Here is a 20,025-nt window from a genome sequence, read left to right on the forward strand (position 1 = left end):
GGTCAAGTTGCAAAATAGTTAGGCTTAATCTTATTATTGTTGTTTTTATAAAAACAATGTTTGTTTATTAGTGGAGAAAGATGGTTTATGTTGCAGGGAATACCTAGGTTTCCGAAAGAGCCACCAATCTTCATAAGCTCCTTTGATTTTTGTCTGTGAAATTCTCTCCGATTTTTTACCATCCACCTTGAAAAGTTTTTGACTCCGTTTGTTACATCCCTAAATTTTCGTCGAAGACCCCATATAAAGTATATATAGTCATGATCAGTATAAAATTCTAAGCCCACATTATTTGATGTAGGGTTTCAAAGTTTTAGGATGGTTTGTATTTAAAATGGGATATATCGGTACACGTTTCGGAATAGCCGCCATATATCCCAACAATCGGTATTTTAATGATTATGTCACATTTTTCCACGGATTTGTCTAAAAATTGGTATTTGTAGTTCAACCCACGAAATTGTTTCAAAATTTGGAATTCAATAAGATTTGGTATATGACAATCCCTGAAGTATAAAATTGTCTATAGAGGTTCCCGTTTTGGTATGCTACCCAAACAAAGGTCTCATCAACATAATGGTTTAACAGCATTATCCAAACGGCCTTACTGGTATTTGTAGTTTAAAGTGGAACACTTTTGTATTCAGCTACTTTTATACAAAAATATTTTCTTTGCCCCAATGGTGGTGGATATTAAAAGTTCGGCAAACTTAAGTTTTTTATACCCTACAAAAGGAAACGAGATAGACCCATAGTTCCTGTTGATGATCGGCATAGAATCACATTCTGAGTCGATTTATGCATGTCCGTCCGTCCGTCCGCCTGTCTGTCAATGTATTTTTGTAAAGAAAGTACAGTTCGCATTTATTGCACTATACAGATGAAATTTTGCACAAATCATTTGCTTGGCCCAAGGACGAACCCTATCGAAATTGAAGATAATCGGTCAAAATTTAGATGTAGCTTCCATATATATATCTTCGTCCGATTTGCCTTTTATTGTACATCAAACGTCTAATATTTGTCCAAATGAGATGGAATTTGGCAATTACGACCGTCTAGGAGCTAGTATGTCAAATTTGGTGAATATCGGTTCAGATATAGCTATAGCTCCCATATATACTGTTCATCCGATTTGTTACATTTGTTACCCACAGCCAAAATATGCACCCCGTAATAACAATATTCAGGGAAATATTTCAAATACAGCTCAGAAATGTATTAGCCAAATTTTATCGAGATCGGTTCAGATTCGTACATATGTATGGGTGCTGAATCTACATAGCAACCTTTTACCACCAATTGTAAGAGAATGATGCTATAAAGACCATGTTACATCATACATTGTTCCATAGTTCAACATATGGTAATCGATGTAGTCCACACGTGCAAGATATGGTTATATTCGTGTTACAATTAGACCAGAAATTGAACTTTCCCCACACAAGTGCGAATAATCATAACTCTAATTAAATGCGAAATGTGTGGCGAATTTTGCTCAAACATAAAGTGTTAAACATTGTGCAACCAGGAAGATAGTTTAGTTTCAGCGTTTCAACTCTGTATTAGTTTTATTATGCCATACCCTTCTTATTATAAATTCGTTTATTTGTTATGGGTAGCTCTACTAAATATGCAAGGTGATGAAGGGTATCATAAAGTAGGACCTGCCTGACTTTTGGGCTTTCATAAAATGTATATTAGAGAAAATCCACAGAACATGTATTGGGTTTAATCTACAAACTTGATTCCAATATAGAAGGACAATTTTTTTATTCCAAATTTGTAAAATTTTGTTCCACTATATTTTTTTTTCGTTATTATTTCAAACAATATACACATACATAAAATGTGTATATGTTTTGAGCAAATAGGGGAACCTTTCTTTCGAAATGCGATACAAAAATTACAGCAAAAAAAAAAGAAAATTTTGTGAAATACCATACCACGGTCACCAACGGATTTAGATCCTCTTCTATTGTAAAGGAAGTTTTATAAGCCCGATAGAACTTGAAATTGTAAAAAATAACACAAAAAATTAAATTTTAATCAATTTTTTTTTTATTCGAAAGATCAATACGTGACATTAACATTTGAAAATGATTTCGGGCATATGGGCACCGCGGCTGTTCTTCACGAAGTGCATTCTGGACGTCCAATTTTTGGCCACTTTTTCGAGCACTGCTGGCCGAATGTCACGAATAACACGAACAATGCTGGCCTCCAAGGCGTCAATTGTTGCTGGTTTATCAGCATAAACCAGTGACTTCACGTAGCACCACGATATAATAGAGAGGTGTCAAATCGCATGTCCTTGGAGGCCAATTGACAGGTCCACTTCTCGAAATTAACTTATCGCCAAACTTTGATTTAAAAAAGACGATGGTTGCGTTCGCCGTATGGCACGTAGCGCCATCCTGTTGAAACCACATCTCCTCCGGATCAATGTCATCCATATTTTTAAACAAAAAATCATTAATCATGGTGCGGTAACGATCCCCATTGACCGTAATGCGAGCTCCGGCCTGAAGAAATAAGGTCCGATGATGCCACCAGCGTGAAAACCCACCATACGGTGCATTTTCTAGATGTAAGGGAATCTGTAGGGTCTCTTGCGGATTGGTCTCACTCCATATGCGGCAATTTTGCTTATTAACAAATCCGTTAAGCCAAAAATGCGCCTCATCGCTGAAAAGCATTTTGCGATAAAACAACGGGTCATTTACCAACTGTTCTAGAGCCTGATTTTCAAAGTAAATTTGGATAATTTCGTAGCGTTGTTCAAGCGTCTATTCATGTTGATTTGTCAGAGTATACTGAAATAAATAAAAAAAAGTTTCATCAAAATTTAATTTTTTGTGTTACTTTTTACAATTTAAAGTTCTATCTAGCTTAAAAAACAACCTTTAGTTACTACCAATATGTGTTTCACTCTGCAACATAGCATTTGTCTTTGCTTACACGAAATAATATCGGGCAGCCAAGTTTTTTATTTCTGAAATATCAAAACGAAAATTATTGTAATTATCACAACTATTATAATTCTGCTCTTTTAAATTAATGAAAATAATTATGTTATTTGATATATGCGCAAATAATTAAAATTAAAATACAAATTTTAATGTAATTTTATCTGGTCAATTTTCAGGTTTCAACACCCACTGGCATCATATCGCATTTCGTTAACCTTCAAGTGGTTGTGCCAGAAGCATTTATTTTAGGTTCTGGCGAATTACATGTCGACATGGGATCAACAATCAATTTAGTTTGCATAATTGAAAAGGTGAGTGAAGTAATTACTGTGTTAATTTATGTGTCTATAGTTCAACAATTTGACATTTGCAATATTCGCTATCAATGGTATATATTGCTATTTATATATATATATATATATTAATTGCAACAACAAAATGCCAGGACAACCTTAAGGGCACCGTTTGTAATAACATGCGTCTTATAATTTATTTAGGTTTGTACAAAAAAAAACCAATAATTTGTACAAATGATAACATAAGATATGAGTGCGAGTGAAGAGTGCAATTTTGTCAGTCAAAGATCTTGGAATTTGCAAATTCTTATCGGGAACAATTTATCTACAAGAATTATTCAGAAACAGCGGCTGATTGAAACTCATCAGTTTTGTGGCCGATGTAAAAAAATGTTTAAATATTTCAGGAAATAATTTTATTAAAACAATAATTTTTCAGATAATAAGCATTCGCCATTGCATCATTCCATTTAAAGACCGTTGCTTTTCTTCTGGTTTTTATTGAATTATGTTCGATAAATTTTTAAAATATTTAAACATAAGAGAGAAAATTCACTCATTACATATTATTGAGTAAATTTTACTAGTGTTGGACCACCTCTTTACTAGTGTTACCTCTTCTCAAAAGGAACTAAGTTCGGAAATTCGTTCTTTCATTCCAAATAGTTCCTAACTTTCTCAATCATTTGGTCATCCATATAGCACTCACCATACATAGTATGGAGGGCATATTAAGATTGTCATTCCGTTTTGAACTCCTCGAAATAAGTATTTTACACCCTACACATATTATTGATCAGCATAAGAATCTATGTCGATTTAGCCAAGTCCATCCGACTTTCTGTCCGTCCATCTGTAGAAATAACTCTTGCTTCCGAACGAAGTGAAGGATATTTATAAAATTTGGATGAGATGCGTTTTAGGACCGAATAATTTTTAGTATTGAAAATGGACCACAAGGTTTACGTTATGGTATAGCATCCATAAAACTGTACCGGAAGATTTACAGTATTGTGGGTATTGGGATTGTGTTTTCAGTATGTGGAAAACATAATTCCAAACAACTGTTCAACTATGCCTCACAATAATTGATATTTTCACCATTTTTTCACAGCAATTGCTTTAAATTTAGTACCTGGATATTGCAATGGGTGCTCCCTTCAATGACAGAAAATTACTTATACACGTTCACGGTTCACGTCTTCGTATAGCCCCGTATAACACAAAATTGGTATTATAAGTTCGCAATAGTTATCGCCTTCACCACAGATATTTGGCTACAACAACTATACCCCGATTCCTGGTATTTGAATAATTTTCGTAGCATTTTTCATGGGAATTATTTAAAATTGTAAAGATTATTTTAAATGAGAGAAGTTATTAAAGGTGCGGCCCCGCCAAACTTATGCCATGTTTACATTAGAACTTTTTGCAGGGTTAATCCTACTTCAAGAGGATTTATTTGAATTATTGGTAATGGATATGACAATTTTAATCCAAATCTAGTGGGTTAACCCATTTATATATAAAAGTATTGTTGTGTGCTTTTTTCACTTGTTTAAAATTATATTCCCATTAAAAATTACTTTGATATGTTATACTTTTGTATACGCGGGGACAAAAACAAACAAAATAAAAATCCAACAGCGACAAGATAAAGTTATGAATCTGTGGATGTTTGAACTAGATAAAGAAATGCTGAAACTACATGCCAAAATTTTGCGTGTGTACTTAGATTGAGCTTTTATATCTATAAACGACGAAGAATGAACTCGCCCCTCTCCTCTGTCTCTTTCAAAAAACCTTAATTCTCTTCCATGAATTTGTTCAGCATGTGGCTTCAGTGAAAATAACGGAAGGAACTAAATAAATGAAAGAGCATGATTTTTATTTTACTGAACCGTCCCTAGAACTAGTTCGTTCCGGAACAACACTACTTTTTTTGAAATGAAAAGGAAAGAAGAACTGTCTACGAAAGAGAGCTGGCCTTGAAGATTTTTTCGGCCTGAAAAAGTGAAAAAAACCGTTTGTGGTAAAATTCATATAAATATTAATCTGATTAGGAGCGTTAAGCGGGATGTAACCAAAGAGCTAGCCACAAACCATCGGTTGACTGTATCGAATGTTATGACTAAAATCACAGGAGAAACTCAAGTTCAGGTAGGGGCTTAATGCAGGAGCGAGTTAAAAACATATCCGATCTAGGAACCGAAGAGAGCTAAGGTAAGAGATTCTCGGGTTACAATTTGATGCACTTTCGGTTCACTGTCGACTCCATTCACCTGTGCTGAATGAATGCGATTATTTTCTGAATTCTTAAAAACAAATTGCAATAAAAATAGTATTGCTCAACGGGACGAAACGACATATAAATGTTTATATGCCCGAATGATTTGGACTATGTGTTGGGGGTATTATAAAATTTATTGGGCCCACATGGGAAAGTATGTATGGATCTTCCTATGTCGCCGAGCTGAGTCGATCTAGCTATGTATGTCCGTCTGTCCATCTGTCCATGTCAATTTGTAATCACTCTACAGGTCGCAATGGAATGGAGATGGCCAGAATAGGACCCTATAGTTTTTGGATATGATCACATAATATTTAGGGGTTGAAATGGATCAAAAACTGAAAATTTTCCTGATTTTGCAGTTGCTCTACAGGACGCAATTATGGACCAATCGACGCGGAAGTTAGTATGAGGCTAGAGCTTAGGGCTGGGCAGAAGTCTTCCAATTTTGATGCTCATCGGATAAAATTTAGTGGATTAAATAGACCATAGCATTTGTGTTGAACAAAAGTCAATTTTTCCATTAATCCGCGAATATTTTTAATACCGGCGAAATCAAAAATAGACGAACAGGTCAATTATGACCGTTATGTAGATGCCGATAGTAAATATATCGCGAAATATATACAATGTGTATCCACAAAAGAAGGTGATGTTAGCTAGAATGTTTATATCTCAAGAATGGCTGGACCGATTTTCACAAATTTGGTCAATTCCCCTCTTGTCATAAAAGTATAAAATCTAAAAAAGAAACGCATAAAAAATGTCAATAATGATGTTAATATCGATTTTGTAGTATTTTGTGACATATTTTTATTCTTTCATATATTTTATGCATGTGATTTTTTCAATTTAACTTATAATATTGAAGTGTACATTTTGTAATATTTTTTTCACCTTACAACGCAGGTTGGGGTTATTATATATAGATTGCAATAATCGTCCGATCCTCACGAAAATTTTCACAAGGATAGGGTTAGGTTCAGAAGATGTCCGCAATATATTTAGCGGTTGAAATGGGCCAACAAATATTCCTGATTTTGCAGCCGCTATAAAGGTCACAATAGAAACGAAAGAACACGAAATCTGGCATGAATTTAGAGTTTAGGACAGCGTGTAGTATGGACCACTACTTTTCCATGAAAAACATTTCGATTCTACCGAAACGCTGAAAATAACTTGCATGAGAAATCAAAAATACACAAAAGGCGAACTTCTGGATTTTTATGCTGATTTCGTTGACGATTATAGGCAAATATCGTAGACAAGCAAACGTCTATAGCCTTTGCTTACTTGTTTAATAAATGTATTTATTTCAAGGCATACGCCGTGGCTCGGACAAGAAACTAGAAATTATGATATGTTTATGAAGTTATTTATGAACATATGGTTTTATAGGCCCGCTTTTTCACTGGCATTGTTTTCCCATTTTACGCCAAAATTAAGTAAATTTTGGTCAATACTAATACTTTGTCTAGATTTATCATAATTTTCAAGGCTGAGGATATTAAGCTCTTGACAAAGTAGACTAATCCATTTTGAGTTATTCTGGAAAATGCCTTAATGTAAACAAACATTTTTAAGGCCTGACACATAGAAATTTCTGATTTGGGATTGATATTTGTGTAAATAGCTTGCTTGGGTATATTCCAATTTCTCATTTAAGATTCTAAAAGACTTATGAATAAAGATATGGTATTAGAGAGTTATGTTTAAAATAACCTACGTACTTTTAAATCAAACTTCAAAACAAATAGTGCTATAAAAGACACGTGTTGATCGATCCAATAGTTTTGTTAGCCCCTGCGTCAAATCTTGAATTATAACTTTCAAGCTCAAACTTATGGTGGGTGCTTTTTAACATTTGAAATTATTCGTTCGTACTTAGGTATGTGTTTGTGCGTGTATACACATCTATATATATCAGATTCACTTATAAAGCACAACTTTCACAATGGACCGATGTCAGAAAACTTTTTTTGCTTATCACAAACAACGTTGTGAGTGATTGTGAATGTCTCTTTTCCTTTGATGAAGTCAACAACTATGCATGGAGCGTTGTCTTGTGTATGAGTATGACAGGGTCGCATCTTCCCGCCGTAGTTTTGAGATTCATATTCCTTTTATTATTTATTTGGTATTTTTATTGTTGGATGTTTCTTCTGTCATTGTTTTTACCGCACTCATTGTTATGCATGAAAATCAAAGAGGGTTCGTTTGCGAGAATCGCGAATCCGCAATATTTTACTTCAGCATTGGTAAAAGTTTGCAGATTTTTATAAACTAAAAGAAACACAAAAACCTTATCGTCCTCGTTTGCCAACCCCTTCAATCTTTCTTTTTAGCGCACTCCCAACCTGAATATGTTTTAGTTTACTGGCAGCCACAACCCATTCTCCTTTTCCTTTCCACCGCCAGCACAACGAATGAATCATTGAGATATGCGTCTTGCTTAGTGGCGGTATGAAGAAGCAATGGGTTTAAATATATATATATATATATATATACTCTGTTATTATTTTATTATATCCGATGTGTTGGGTTGGGATTGGGATTGGGGGCTTTGGCAACTACTTCAGTTTCTATCCGTTCGCTTTTTTCTTCTTTGTTTGGGCCAAGAGCAAAAATTATTATGCAAATTGATTGTTCTCTTTCATATGGAAATTGCTTTCAATTTGAGTTTATCATAGTTTTGTTGTTTTGTTTAATTATCTAAAATAAATACTTAAGGAAAAAACTGAATTATGTATGAACATTTTTAATGCATATGAGCAAGCAAACGTGAAAAGTTCTAAATCAAATTTAAGGTGGGGTTATTCTGCAAATTTATTTGTGAAAATATGCCCTTGAGAGGGTTTTATTTCAAAGATTTGCATTTGTGTACTCGTACTTACAAGACTTTAACAATTTGGGGGACTGCTTATTTGTTGTGCTTTAAAACAAGCTTTTCTATCGACTTAATAGAGTTGAGAGAATTTTGATGTATTTTTTTATGGGATTGTTTAACACATATTTGGCATTATTCGTGTATATAAATTGGTACGTCGGAAATCGTTTGTCGGAAATCGTTTCAAATTTTAGAATAAGTTTAGATTTCTTCGAACTGGTCGCCGTTGGCGCAAATTATGACCTTCAAACGGCCAATGAAACCGCTTGTTTGATGTGATCGACAGTTTGGTTTTTTTAGTGCCAACCTTGCTTCCACAACACACCAGACACAACAGTCTAACGGATTGCTATCCGGAGATTTTAGTGGCCATTGTGCGCTGGAAATTAAGCGAGGTACCTCATTTTGTAACCAGTCTTGGGTGGCGCGTGCTAAGTACGACGGTGTTAAGTCCTTTTGGAATGTCCAAGGTCTGCGGCCAAAATATTTGCATACGCCCTCAGAATATTTTCGCGATAATATTCGGCATTTATTCTGATGCCACAGTCGATTAATACGAGCGGAGAGAGACCATCGGCTATTATGGCGGCCCACACCATCACCATGGCCGGCGCTTGAGTTCTGGTGTCCAACCGAAGGTGCACACTTTAAGCTGACTTCTTTGGCAAGTAAACACGATCATTTTGTCTGTTTATAAACTGCTGGACACCAAATGTTTTCTCATCGAAGAAAACCAAATTCGGCATTTCATCACTTCCGGCCAAGCTAAGAAACTCTATAGCTCTTTTGAGTCGATTTTCTTTCTGTTGCGGTGTAAGTTCTTGCACTTTTTGGAATTTCAATGGCTTTTCCCCGAGCTCATGTTTCAATATTTACCGAATGGAATATTGCAATATGTTCAGCTCACGAGCCATTTTTCGGCCTCTGCAACGCGAGTTTCGATCAAGTCGCTTTTTTACTTCTCGAACCATTTCTGCAGATGTTGCTGTTTTCTTCCGTCCACTTGTTTGACTTCGGGCTACGGTAACGAGCGATGGTAGAGTATGAGACACAAAAATTTATTCACATTTAAATGCTGGAGTGCTCTAATAATAGCCACTTGTGGTTTTCCAGCCAAATATAAAGAAATCACACTATTACGCTTGATTTCCATCAGGAATAACTTTTTTTCTGGAAACTTCTCACCAAAATTCTTGTAAACAATTTAATGAGATATCACAGGAATAATTTTGACAGCTGTCGGACGATTGGCTTTTAAATGACAGCAGTCTGAAGTTGGTTGCAGTTTTTTCATCTCACCCTGTATATTAGTTCATTGGGATCACTCTATATTTAATTGCAATTCTGAAAATGTGCCAATAATGTTTGTGCATTTTGGGCTACTATTTAGCAGGTAACTATATAAAAATTTCGAATATTTTGAGTCTTGCATTATCAAATAGGAATTTGAAAGGTAGATTTTGAAATCTATTGATTCCCTTAATAACTCGTTTCCATAAAATAGTTTTTATGAAGATTTTTCTTGTTTTAAATGCGAAATGTAAATTGTGGCCAATAATGCACAAAATTTCATCAAAAAATAATGCAGTTTTAATATCAATATGAATATAACCTTTTCGGAATTGTATAGTTAACATTATTAAATTTCTTTTTCCCATATTTCCCACACGTCGTATTAGGGTGTAGTAACAACACAAAATAAGGTTTATCATACGCCCATAGGGACTATTTCCAAAAGACGAATAATTACATTTTATTTGATATTTGTGCATAACTGCGTCTGAAATAATACATATATATTAAATTGGTAAACGATAAAAATAAATATAAGATATTAAGGATATTGGGAGTTGTAATGTGAGACTACGGGGAAATATTTTATAAATATGCAAATTGAAAATGTAGACTGAAGATTATTATACAATATAAGGACACTACAGATCTTAACGCCCTCTTATTATATCCAAAATTTCTAACCTTTTAACAAATTGTTTGCCATTTCAGAGTCCAACACCTCCGCAATATGTTTTTTGGCAAAAGAATGAGCGATTAATTAACTACTACGATTCCAGACGAGACATTTCAATTGAAACGACACCGGGTCCCCGAACCCAAAGTCGTTTAATAATAAGAGAACCACAGATATCAGACTCCGGGAATTATACATGCTCTGCGAGCAACACAGAACCAGCCAGCATATATGTATTTGTGTCAAAAGGTAAGTTAAGTCAACCACAGATTTTACGCATTGAAACATTTTAATTGCCGATAAAAATAAGGGACTTTTTATAATTTAAAAGTATGTAATCAACTATTTGCTAGGGACTGAAAAATACTATGCCACGTGACTTTACCAAAATATGGCTATCAAGTTCCTTGGAAATCGACTTTTCGGGAATTTTATTGTTTGTTTCTTGAAGAACTTGAAATATAAATACTTATGATATTATTACCTGGAAAACAGCTAAGATTACTTCTTCGAATAAAAAACAATAATTTTTCATGAGTGTTTGGGAGGAATAATCATTACGAAAGTAAGAAATTTTCAAATAAACGGACATGGACTGAGATTATATATCTGGCGGAATACAGACTGCTACGTTTTAATTTATTTTTAATTTCTTCTCAAAATAAAATTCCATAAAAATACATATCTGTGGTTAATGTATGTTGTCTCTCTTTTTTATTTCAGGTGATAATATGGCTGCAATATCGAGAAGAAAAACATCATCTGCTGATCGTATCGCTGCCATTTTTATGTACGTTGTGGCACCATGCGTTTTGGTGAACACACTAGGAATGCGGTAAGTCGAAATTACAAGTAAATATATTCCACACTTTTTTCATGGGACAGTAATTATACCCGACCCAAAATTTTGTACACGGTGTTATATATTGGTCATTGGTTTGTAACATGCAAACGGAAACACATAGTTCCTTTTTATCATCTACATAGAACCTTTTTTGAATCGATGTATACATATCCATCCGTCTGTTCATGTGTTATGTACGCAAAATACAAGTAGCATTTATTGTTCGATTGCAATGAAATTTGGCACAGATCATGTGTTTGACCCGAGAGCGAACGCTATTGAAATTGGTGATAATCAGTCCAGATTTACATAAAGCACATATGACCGATTATGTAAATGTGTTCGCATGATTTCAAGTTTATTGCGCACCAAAAGTATAATATACTAGCTGAACCCGGTGCGCTTCGCTACCCCTTTTGATTTTATATGCATTCAAAATTTTATTTACGAATATATGTTGGTTAAAAAAAAAGCAAATTTAAAAATTAAAAAAAAATTATTGCACTACTTTAATGCGTAAATAACCAAAACCATTAGAAAAGCAGTAACATGACATACATACACGGAGGGTTTGTCCTTCGGATTTATTTATTTCAAAGCAAATACCAAGCGTGCAGTAAACTGCAGTATTTCGAAGTTGAGTGGCATTTCTATTGCAATTAGTGAATTCGAGATAGCAACATACTTCGCCGTAATAAGCGTATTTCAAATCAATTGTTGTGTTGTTTTTTAGTGTTAGCCTAAGGCGTTGTGGGTCAATGGTTCTTATTAAAATGATATCCCAATCTGATCCGATTTAAATGTAATTTAAAAAAAAATACTTTTACACCAAACTCCGCTACACCTTTCATATTTCATTGAAATTGGTGCGTCAAATATGTGAAATCGGCCGATAATATATATATGGGAGCTATATCCAAATCTTAACTAATTTCCAATTAATTTGTCACTTTTATTATTGTAACCAAATTCCGCCACACATTCTGAATTTCATTGGTATCGGTCATATATATCATGTTTGGTGCATAACATATATGAAATCGGCCGAAATATATATATGTTAGCTTTATCCAAACCTCAGCTGATTTCAATATAATTTGGCAATTTTTTCTGCTGCCAGATTTTGTCTCTCTCGCATTGGGTGCATCAAATATGTCAAATCGGCTGAATATATATATGGGAGCTATAATCAAATCTGAGCGTATTTGAATATAATTTGTCAAATTTATTTTTGTACCAAATTTAGCCACTCTTGCCGAATTTCATTGGAATCGGAAATACGTATCGTGTTTTGTGCATCAAATATGTGAAATCGGCGGAAAATATATATGGGAGCTATATCCAAATCTGTACCGATTTTAATATAATTTGACTAATTTATTTTCTAATCAAAATCCCGTTACATATTCCAAATTTCTTTGGAATCGAACATACATATCGTGTATGGTGCATAAAATACATGAAATCGGTCGAAAATATATATGAGAGCTATATCCAAATCTGAACCGATTTTAATATAATTTGACAAATGTATATTTGTTTTAATTTCCGCTACACATTCCAAATTTCATTGAAATTAGAGATACATAGCGTGTTTGGTGCATCAAATACATGAAATCGGTCGAAAATATATATGGGAGCTATATCCAAATCTGAACCGATTTCAATTTAATTTGACAAATTCATTTTGGCTCCCAATTCCGTTACTTATTTTAAATTTCATTACAATTGGAAATTCATATCCTGTTTGGTCTACAAATACATGAAATCGGCCGAAAATGTATATGGGAGCTATATCCAAATCTGAACCGATTACAATATAATTTGGCAAACTTGTTTTTGTTACAAATTCCGTTACGTATTCCAAATTTGGAGACTGTATCTTCAACCAATCAATAGATATGTGAATATAAAATCTAAATTTTTGGGAGGTACCTCCGATTCTGATGCTATATCTCCAGTTCCAAGTGGAAATTCAAAAATGTATATAGCCTATGTTACTTTCAGACGATGTTGCAATATATATGGAAATTTTCAGGGAAATCTATTCAGCGGTTTTCGAGTCCATAAATTACAAACAAACAAACAAACAAACATACAAACATTTTCCTCTTTTATAGATATAGAAGATACCAAAATTTGATAAATTTTAGCACACACAACAGAATTCAGCCTATAAATAAATATGTTTAAATCGATGAAAATCTGCTAAGATTTAGACTTAGTTCCCATATATGTGTTTCTACCGATTTGTCCACCACATCCGTAAACTTCACTCCATAACAATGATATTACGCACAAGATATAATAACGTAAATTGGATGAAGATATATATGTGGGAAATATATCCAAATCTGAACTGATCTCTATAAAATTTAGCATAGATATGCTATGCTGTATCTGATGGTTGGAATCAAATATGGTTGTTGTAGAGAATGTTTTACGGGTGTGAGGGAGTAAAGTACAAACCCGGATGAAACATATGTATGGGACCTATAGCTATATCTTAAGCGATCTTCACAAAATTTGATACGCTTTTTTCCAGGCTTAATTTGTTCAATCCGGGCTTATATTATACATTTGGTGAACAATAAACTTGAAATCGAGTGAATGTATATGGGAGCTATATCCAAATCTGAACCGAAAAAATTTGGCAAATGTATTTTTGAGCTGTCTTTGATATATTTCTCCGAATCTCGATGTTAGGCAGTGCATATTACGGCTCAGCAAGACAAAAAGTAACAAATCAGAAGAACAATATATATGGGAGCTATAGCTATATCTGAACCGATTTCGATGATATTCAGCATACTTATTTCCAGGCTTAATTTGGTAGTATGTGCAAAATTCGGTTTGGCGGATATTACACATTTGGTGCACAATGAAAGGCAAATCTGGTGAAGATATATATAGGAGCTACACTAAATCTTAACCGATTATTTCAAATTTATTATTATTCAAAGAGGGTTCGTCCTTGGGCCAAACAAATGTTTTGTGCGAAGTTTCATCTTGATCGGGCAATTAATGTACTTTATTTATAAAAATACATGGACTGACGGGCGGACGGACATACATAAATCGACTCAGAATTTGATTCTATGCAGAACATCAAAGGAACTATGAGTCTAACTCGCTTCCTTCTCCATGTTACAATTTAATTTCTATAACAAAAAAATATTCATCTATAATTTGTACATTGCATGTCTTGATTACATTGTACAATTCATCATTTTATGTCGAATTGAATTGTTTTTTAAACATTACAATCGAAAGTATATGTATTTTTTTGTAAGATACTCTTTTTTGTTTCATATGCTATTTGACTTTCACGCACTAAAATTAACATTTTACTATAATGTCTCGAGTATAATTAAAATTGAAATTTCAATATTATATTGCAAAAATATATGCTAACACTATATCATAATATGCCTTTCTTCTTTTCTCCCATTGCAGGCGTATCTTTCTTACTTAAGACTTTTTCGTGTAGCCATCTCTAGATGAATGCAGTGTTAGTAAATTAAATCCTATTTAAGTGAAATTTACAAATGTTAAGGTTTAATATTAAAATTTAGTCATGTATGTACAAAACTAACTAAAATTTATGTATATTTAGCAAATATTGTAATTAGTGTTTATCTATTGTTTAAACAGTTAGCAAAACCCTGTCACACACACACACACTCGTACCACTCACTTACGCACACAAACATACAGACATACAAACAAGGCTAAAATAATAAAAAGTATATGTAAATTTCTAGTAAAATACAAGCAGTGTCAAAAATCACCACATGTCCACAATAGATTTACTCAACCTAATAAAATATTGAAGAAACGTAAAAAGAATATTATAACTTAATTAATTGAAAATTGATTGGTTTTATTCCATGCTTCCATCCATTTCTTCTCTTCGAAAATATTTATTCGGATCTCCACTTCCATTTCCGCCTCCCAACTATAAACTCGTGTACAGTTCCGCAATCCAACCGTTTCCAGAAATGTTGTTAGCTCCGTTACCAGGCATTCGTATTTAATTACATTTAAATAAATTTGCCGCATACCTTTTCAGTTGAATATCTTTTGTAAATACTTTCGGTATAAATTTAATCTAAGATTTGTTTGTTTAAGTGTGTGTGTTTGCAAAAACTAAAGACAACAAAAACAACAACAACCACAACCTACAACAAGAAGAATTTGTTCGGATGCATTTTTATAATTACAATCTAAGTAAGTTCTAGGCAAACACTGTGACATTGCAAATAGGCAACTGAACAACAATTGAAAACAAACCAAACGACCGACCGACAGACAGACAGACAGACCAACCGACCCAACAACAACCAATCAAGAAACACGAAAACTAAATTAAAATTGAAATCATACGAACGAAATGCAGCATTAATTATGGATAGATATTAAAATGCAAGCACACATGTATGCAAGTGCGTATATATATGTATGTGTGATGTCAGCGTATGCAAGTGTAAGGATTTTAATAACTAATGCCCTAAAACTTTTGTATGACAACAACTTTGTTGACGTTGTTGTTCGGAAAATATTTCGAAATGTACTTCTAATGATAATTTAAATACCACAGATAGAAATTTAAATTAAATTGCAAATTCATAAATGGAATTAATTTCACAACAACAAAAAAAAAACAAAGTACACACATATGTATGAGTTTTTATATACAGACACACACATATTTTAAGAGAAAATTCCGAAGCAAAGACATTTCCATTCCAAATGCGCCAACCATAACATTAAGGCTTGGGGTTTAATTTAAGAATGAATAATGAAAAGTGAAAATAATAACAACAACACCAAAAATAGAATCTGTCATATTCATAAATAAAACTACATTATTTATGCTAATGAGAAAATGTAAACTTGTGGAACCGAAACAAAAACCAAAACACAACAAAAATAAAAACCAAACAATTTAATGGCTCGAGTGCAAATGATATATGAGCTGACACGCGAATATGGGCTTGGCAAACTGACAAGAGAGAGAGAGAGAAAGAGAAAAAAACACATTTTGTCACATAAAATCAGCAATCAGTGATTTCAAGGCCAACGAAAATTGGAGAGCTATTTCGCTTCGTGACCTGTTGAGTGGGCATTTAAACATCGATTAAAACTAAACCTAGTTCTGGTGAGAACTTTGCAAATAGCTAATCCAATTTTATGTAGGCAATCCCATTTAAATAGAATTCTATTTTCTCAATACAATAAAAAAAAATATTTCAATACGGAGAATCTGCGACATTTAACAACAGTTTCCGATTAATACTAATTTTTATGTATATTTCGTTTAGATAGAAAATTCTGTGTGCTCAGGAAAATGTTTGATACCCAAATATGATTTCAATCGTTTAACCTACTGAGAAATTAGTTTATTTTAAATACAAGACATTCATAAACGATATAAACGCAACAATCCTGCATTGTTTTGCAGTTACAGTACGACCATCTCTTCATATTTCAAATTTCAAGTTATGTAAATCGTAAATATTTTATTATATTGAAAAAAATGTCAAATTTGACACAATGTCATGGAAAATATATAATATGACGTATTTGAACTTCTGATCGAATTTACAAATAAGAATAGAACTTGTAATGTTTTAACTAACTTTTCCAGCCGATAATAACAAAAATCCGTAACTTTTAAACGCAAAATTTTCATGGACAACGTTGTATCTATCGACTGGTCTTAGTGACTACTTAATCGGTCGATTCTCTAACAGGAAATCGCACTATTAAGGCAACATTCGATATCAAACCACACTTGTCGTAATTTATGCAGTTGCTTAAGGACAATTATCCTTTAGTAGACAACAAAAGGAGCATTATAGCAGCCTTTAAATATTTGTACTAAATTTTAGGGTTGACTTTTTGTATCGGAGATGTCAGTTTCTACAGGCGACCGTCGCAATTCAAATTGCTTTTCTCTCACAAGATTTCTTGCGACATGGCTTTTCTTAGGCAGACCGTACGACTTTATCCTCGCCAGGCTTCTCTCATTGCAACGAAAGTAGAGGGAGCAACTAGCTGACAGAAATATGACCTCTTCAAGGAGGCTGTGTCTTCTTCTACACAGGATTCAACCTTAAATATATCACTTTTAATTGCGTTATCATTCAGTAAATTTTTCTACCTTTCTCTGTGATAAGGGATCAAATCGAGGTTTTGAGCAGACATAGTTATTTAATTTACGGTTAAGACAAAAGTTTTTTACGGGAACCCTTTTTTACTAGTTAGCTTTTTTCCTTGTAACAGGATACAACGGATAGTTTTCAACTATTCCGCTTCGACCTCAATTACATTCTCTCTAGGATTTGGAATCGGAGTTACACATACATCCTGATTTCCATCATAGACACGTACTTATAGTTTGCGTGTGTAATGTGTTGAAATGCTTAATGTGAATATATTCATCTAGTTCTAAATAAATCATTTAGCCTCTTACCTTTGACAGAAAATGTTTTCGAATACGAGTACCAGTCCATTACGGAAACATCTCAATGTTGAGAAAATAGAAGAAGAAAAACATTTCATATTTTACACAAAACAACAATAAATTAATTTGTAAAGCATCAGAACCACGTGCCGAATTTACACATGTATTCTTGCGGATATATTTCATGTTTACTGTCATTAACATAAATTATGGCGCTACAAATCACATGATTTATTTTACATATTTTTTACTCGCATTCCTGTTCAACACACTCAAATACTATCAATTAATTTACGCCATTAATATTTACATCATTAATTATTTAAAGCGCATAAAAACCAGCGCAACCAGCATAAGAGTGGTTGGTGCAGAGGTCATCGCTATATATGTTTGTATCTCTATAAAGTGACGTCATAGATATGTGTTAATGTTTTCAGCCATTCCTATCTGTTACTTGATTTGAATTTACTTAACTCATATTTGTTATTATTGTCGATACATTCTATATTTATTGTATCATTGCTGATTAAAAATAATCCGGGGCTAAGGGGTTCTACCCTACATCATGCGACCGAATCAACACAGCAATAACCTGAACACATGAGCAATATCTCTCATGCTTAAGGCTATTTAATCGATATCTGGTAACAATTGTCAGGATAGGGTAATGGAGATGCCTGTGAACTCGAGCATTACGAAAGATTCAGTTGTATTACTGAGGGTTGATGGATTTGACTGGGAGACATTTTTCATGCAAGAACTTATGGACTCGCTCAAATTCAAAATTTAAAATGAAATTCAAATATTGGTGTATTTAACATTGGATTGTAATATTATTTTAATCAAATGAAAATCGCTGTCCTATTACATTTTGATAAAACTACTATTCGGCAAGAAGTTATAAGTTTTAAAGTAGCCTCACATTGTTTCGTGTCCTTTTTTACAAAAGCCACATCGTGACCAGAAAAACATGGCTAAAGACATATTTACGGGGGTGTTATTTATATAAGCATTGTTTTTTGAATCAATTCAAAATACACTAATGTTCCAATAAATTGTTGTAAAATATTTAATCCATTTATACCACAAATTCCCTTGATGACATTGAATGTCAGTATGAATACGGCTACAATTATTTCAAATACATGTACACATACACACACATATATATTTGTACATGCATGTACATGCATACACATGTGCTGGCATTCAAATTCACGACGTACACATAGCTATACATACAAATATAATATTTAAGTAGATACCTAAAGTGAAATATCAACCATGAACAAAACTACTCGTTAATTTTGTTGCCCATCTGTAATTATCAATTGTAAATATTAACATAACCACATGACCATAAAAAATTCTCGATTGCATTAACATGAAATAATCTAAAAATAACAAAAATGCAACCGCTCCCCTATTCGGAACAAATGGAATAAAAATATTCAAACAAAACAAAAAAGGAAAAAAAATAAAACACCTATGATCTACAAAAAGTATCCGGAAATAAATTAATTTATTTAATTATTTATATTAAACAAAACTATGAAATTAAATTATAAAAAACGAGTGTTAAATAAATTATGATGTAATAACTTTTAAACATTACAAAAAAAGAACAAAAGAGAAAAAAAATTGAGAATACAAAAATACATAATAATTGAAGTAATAAAAACACACACAAACTAATAATAAATGTAACAAATACATTCTAACAGTAGTGTTGTTTTATTTGAAAAAAAAAAAAAAACAATAAAAATGGTTATTTCGTTGTGGTGAGTATGATACGCTACCGTCTATTGAGAATGTTTCTGTCCTTAAACCTTCAGCATTGCTAGGAAATCAAAATAACAGTAATGAGTTACTCCTTTTGCAAATTTGAAAGCGTAAACCACGTCGAAGATGTCATAAACCCAATTTAAGAGTTATGTCCATAGTCGTCGTTCCCGTGCTCTGTTGTAATAATCTAGTCCACCACCGTGTTTCACTAAAGTCTGATATAAATAATACAAGGTGTAATATTTGCACTATATAGACTACCTTATCTTCTATATCTATAAAAGAGGAAAATGTTTGTATGTTTGTTTGTTTGTAATTTATGGACTCGAAAACCGCTGAATAGATTTTCCTGAAAATTTCCATATATACTGCAACATCGCCTGAAAGTAACATAGGCTATATACATTTTTGAATTTCCACTTGGAACTGGAGATATAGCATCAGAATCGGAGGTACCTCCCAAAAATTTAGATTTTATATTCACATATCTATTGATTGGTTGAAGATACAGTC

At 33.1% G+C, this 20,025-nt stretch overlaps 1 protein-coding gene across 6 annotated transcripts in view; it reads left to right on the forward strand.

Annotated features, from left to right (window-relative positions):
* The window catches only part of LOC101890869 (zwei Ig domain protein zig-8), a 358,699-nt gene extending 339,288 nt beyond the window's left edge, over positions 1 to 19,411 (forward strand). For all 6 annotated transcript variants that reach the window (XM_059126655.1, XM_059126641.1, XM_059126633.1 and 3 more), the window contains 4 exons: positions 3,149 to 3,283; positions 10,450 to 10,663; positions 11,138 to 11,249; positions 14,715 to 19,411. In XM_059126655.1, coding sequence (XP_058982638.1) covers positions 3,149 to 3,283; positions 10,450 to 10,663; positions 11,138 to 11,249; positions 14,715 to 14,733 — 480 coding nt within the window. In that variant the 3' untranslated portion in view covers positions 14,734 to 19,411. The remainder of the gene's footprint in view (positions 1 to 3,148; positions 3,284 to 10,449; positions 10,664 to 11,137; positions 11,250 to 14,714) is intronic.
* The last annotated feature ends 614 nt before the right edge of the window (positions 19,412 to 20,025 follow it).

This window comes from Musca domestica, unplaced genomic scaffold (genome assembly GCF_030504385.1).
Source record: "Musca domestica strain aabys unplaced genomic scaffold, Musca_domestica.polishedcontigs.V.1.1 10, whole genome shotgun sequence".
NCBI lineage: Eukaryota > Metazoa > Arthropoda > Insecta > Diptera > Muscidae > Musca > Musca domestica.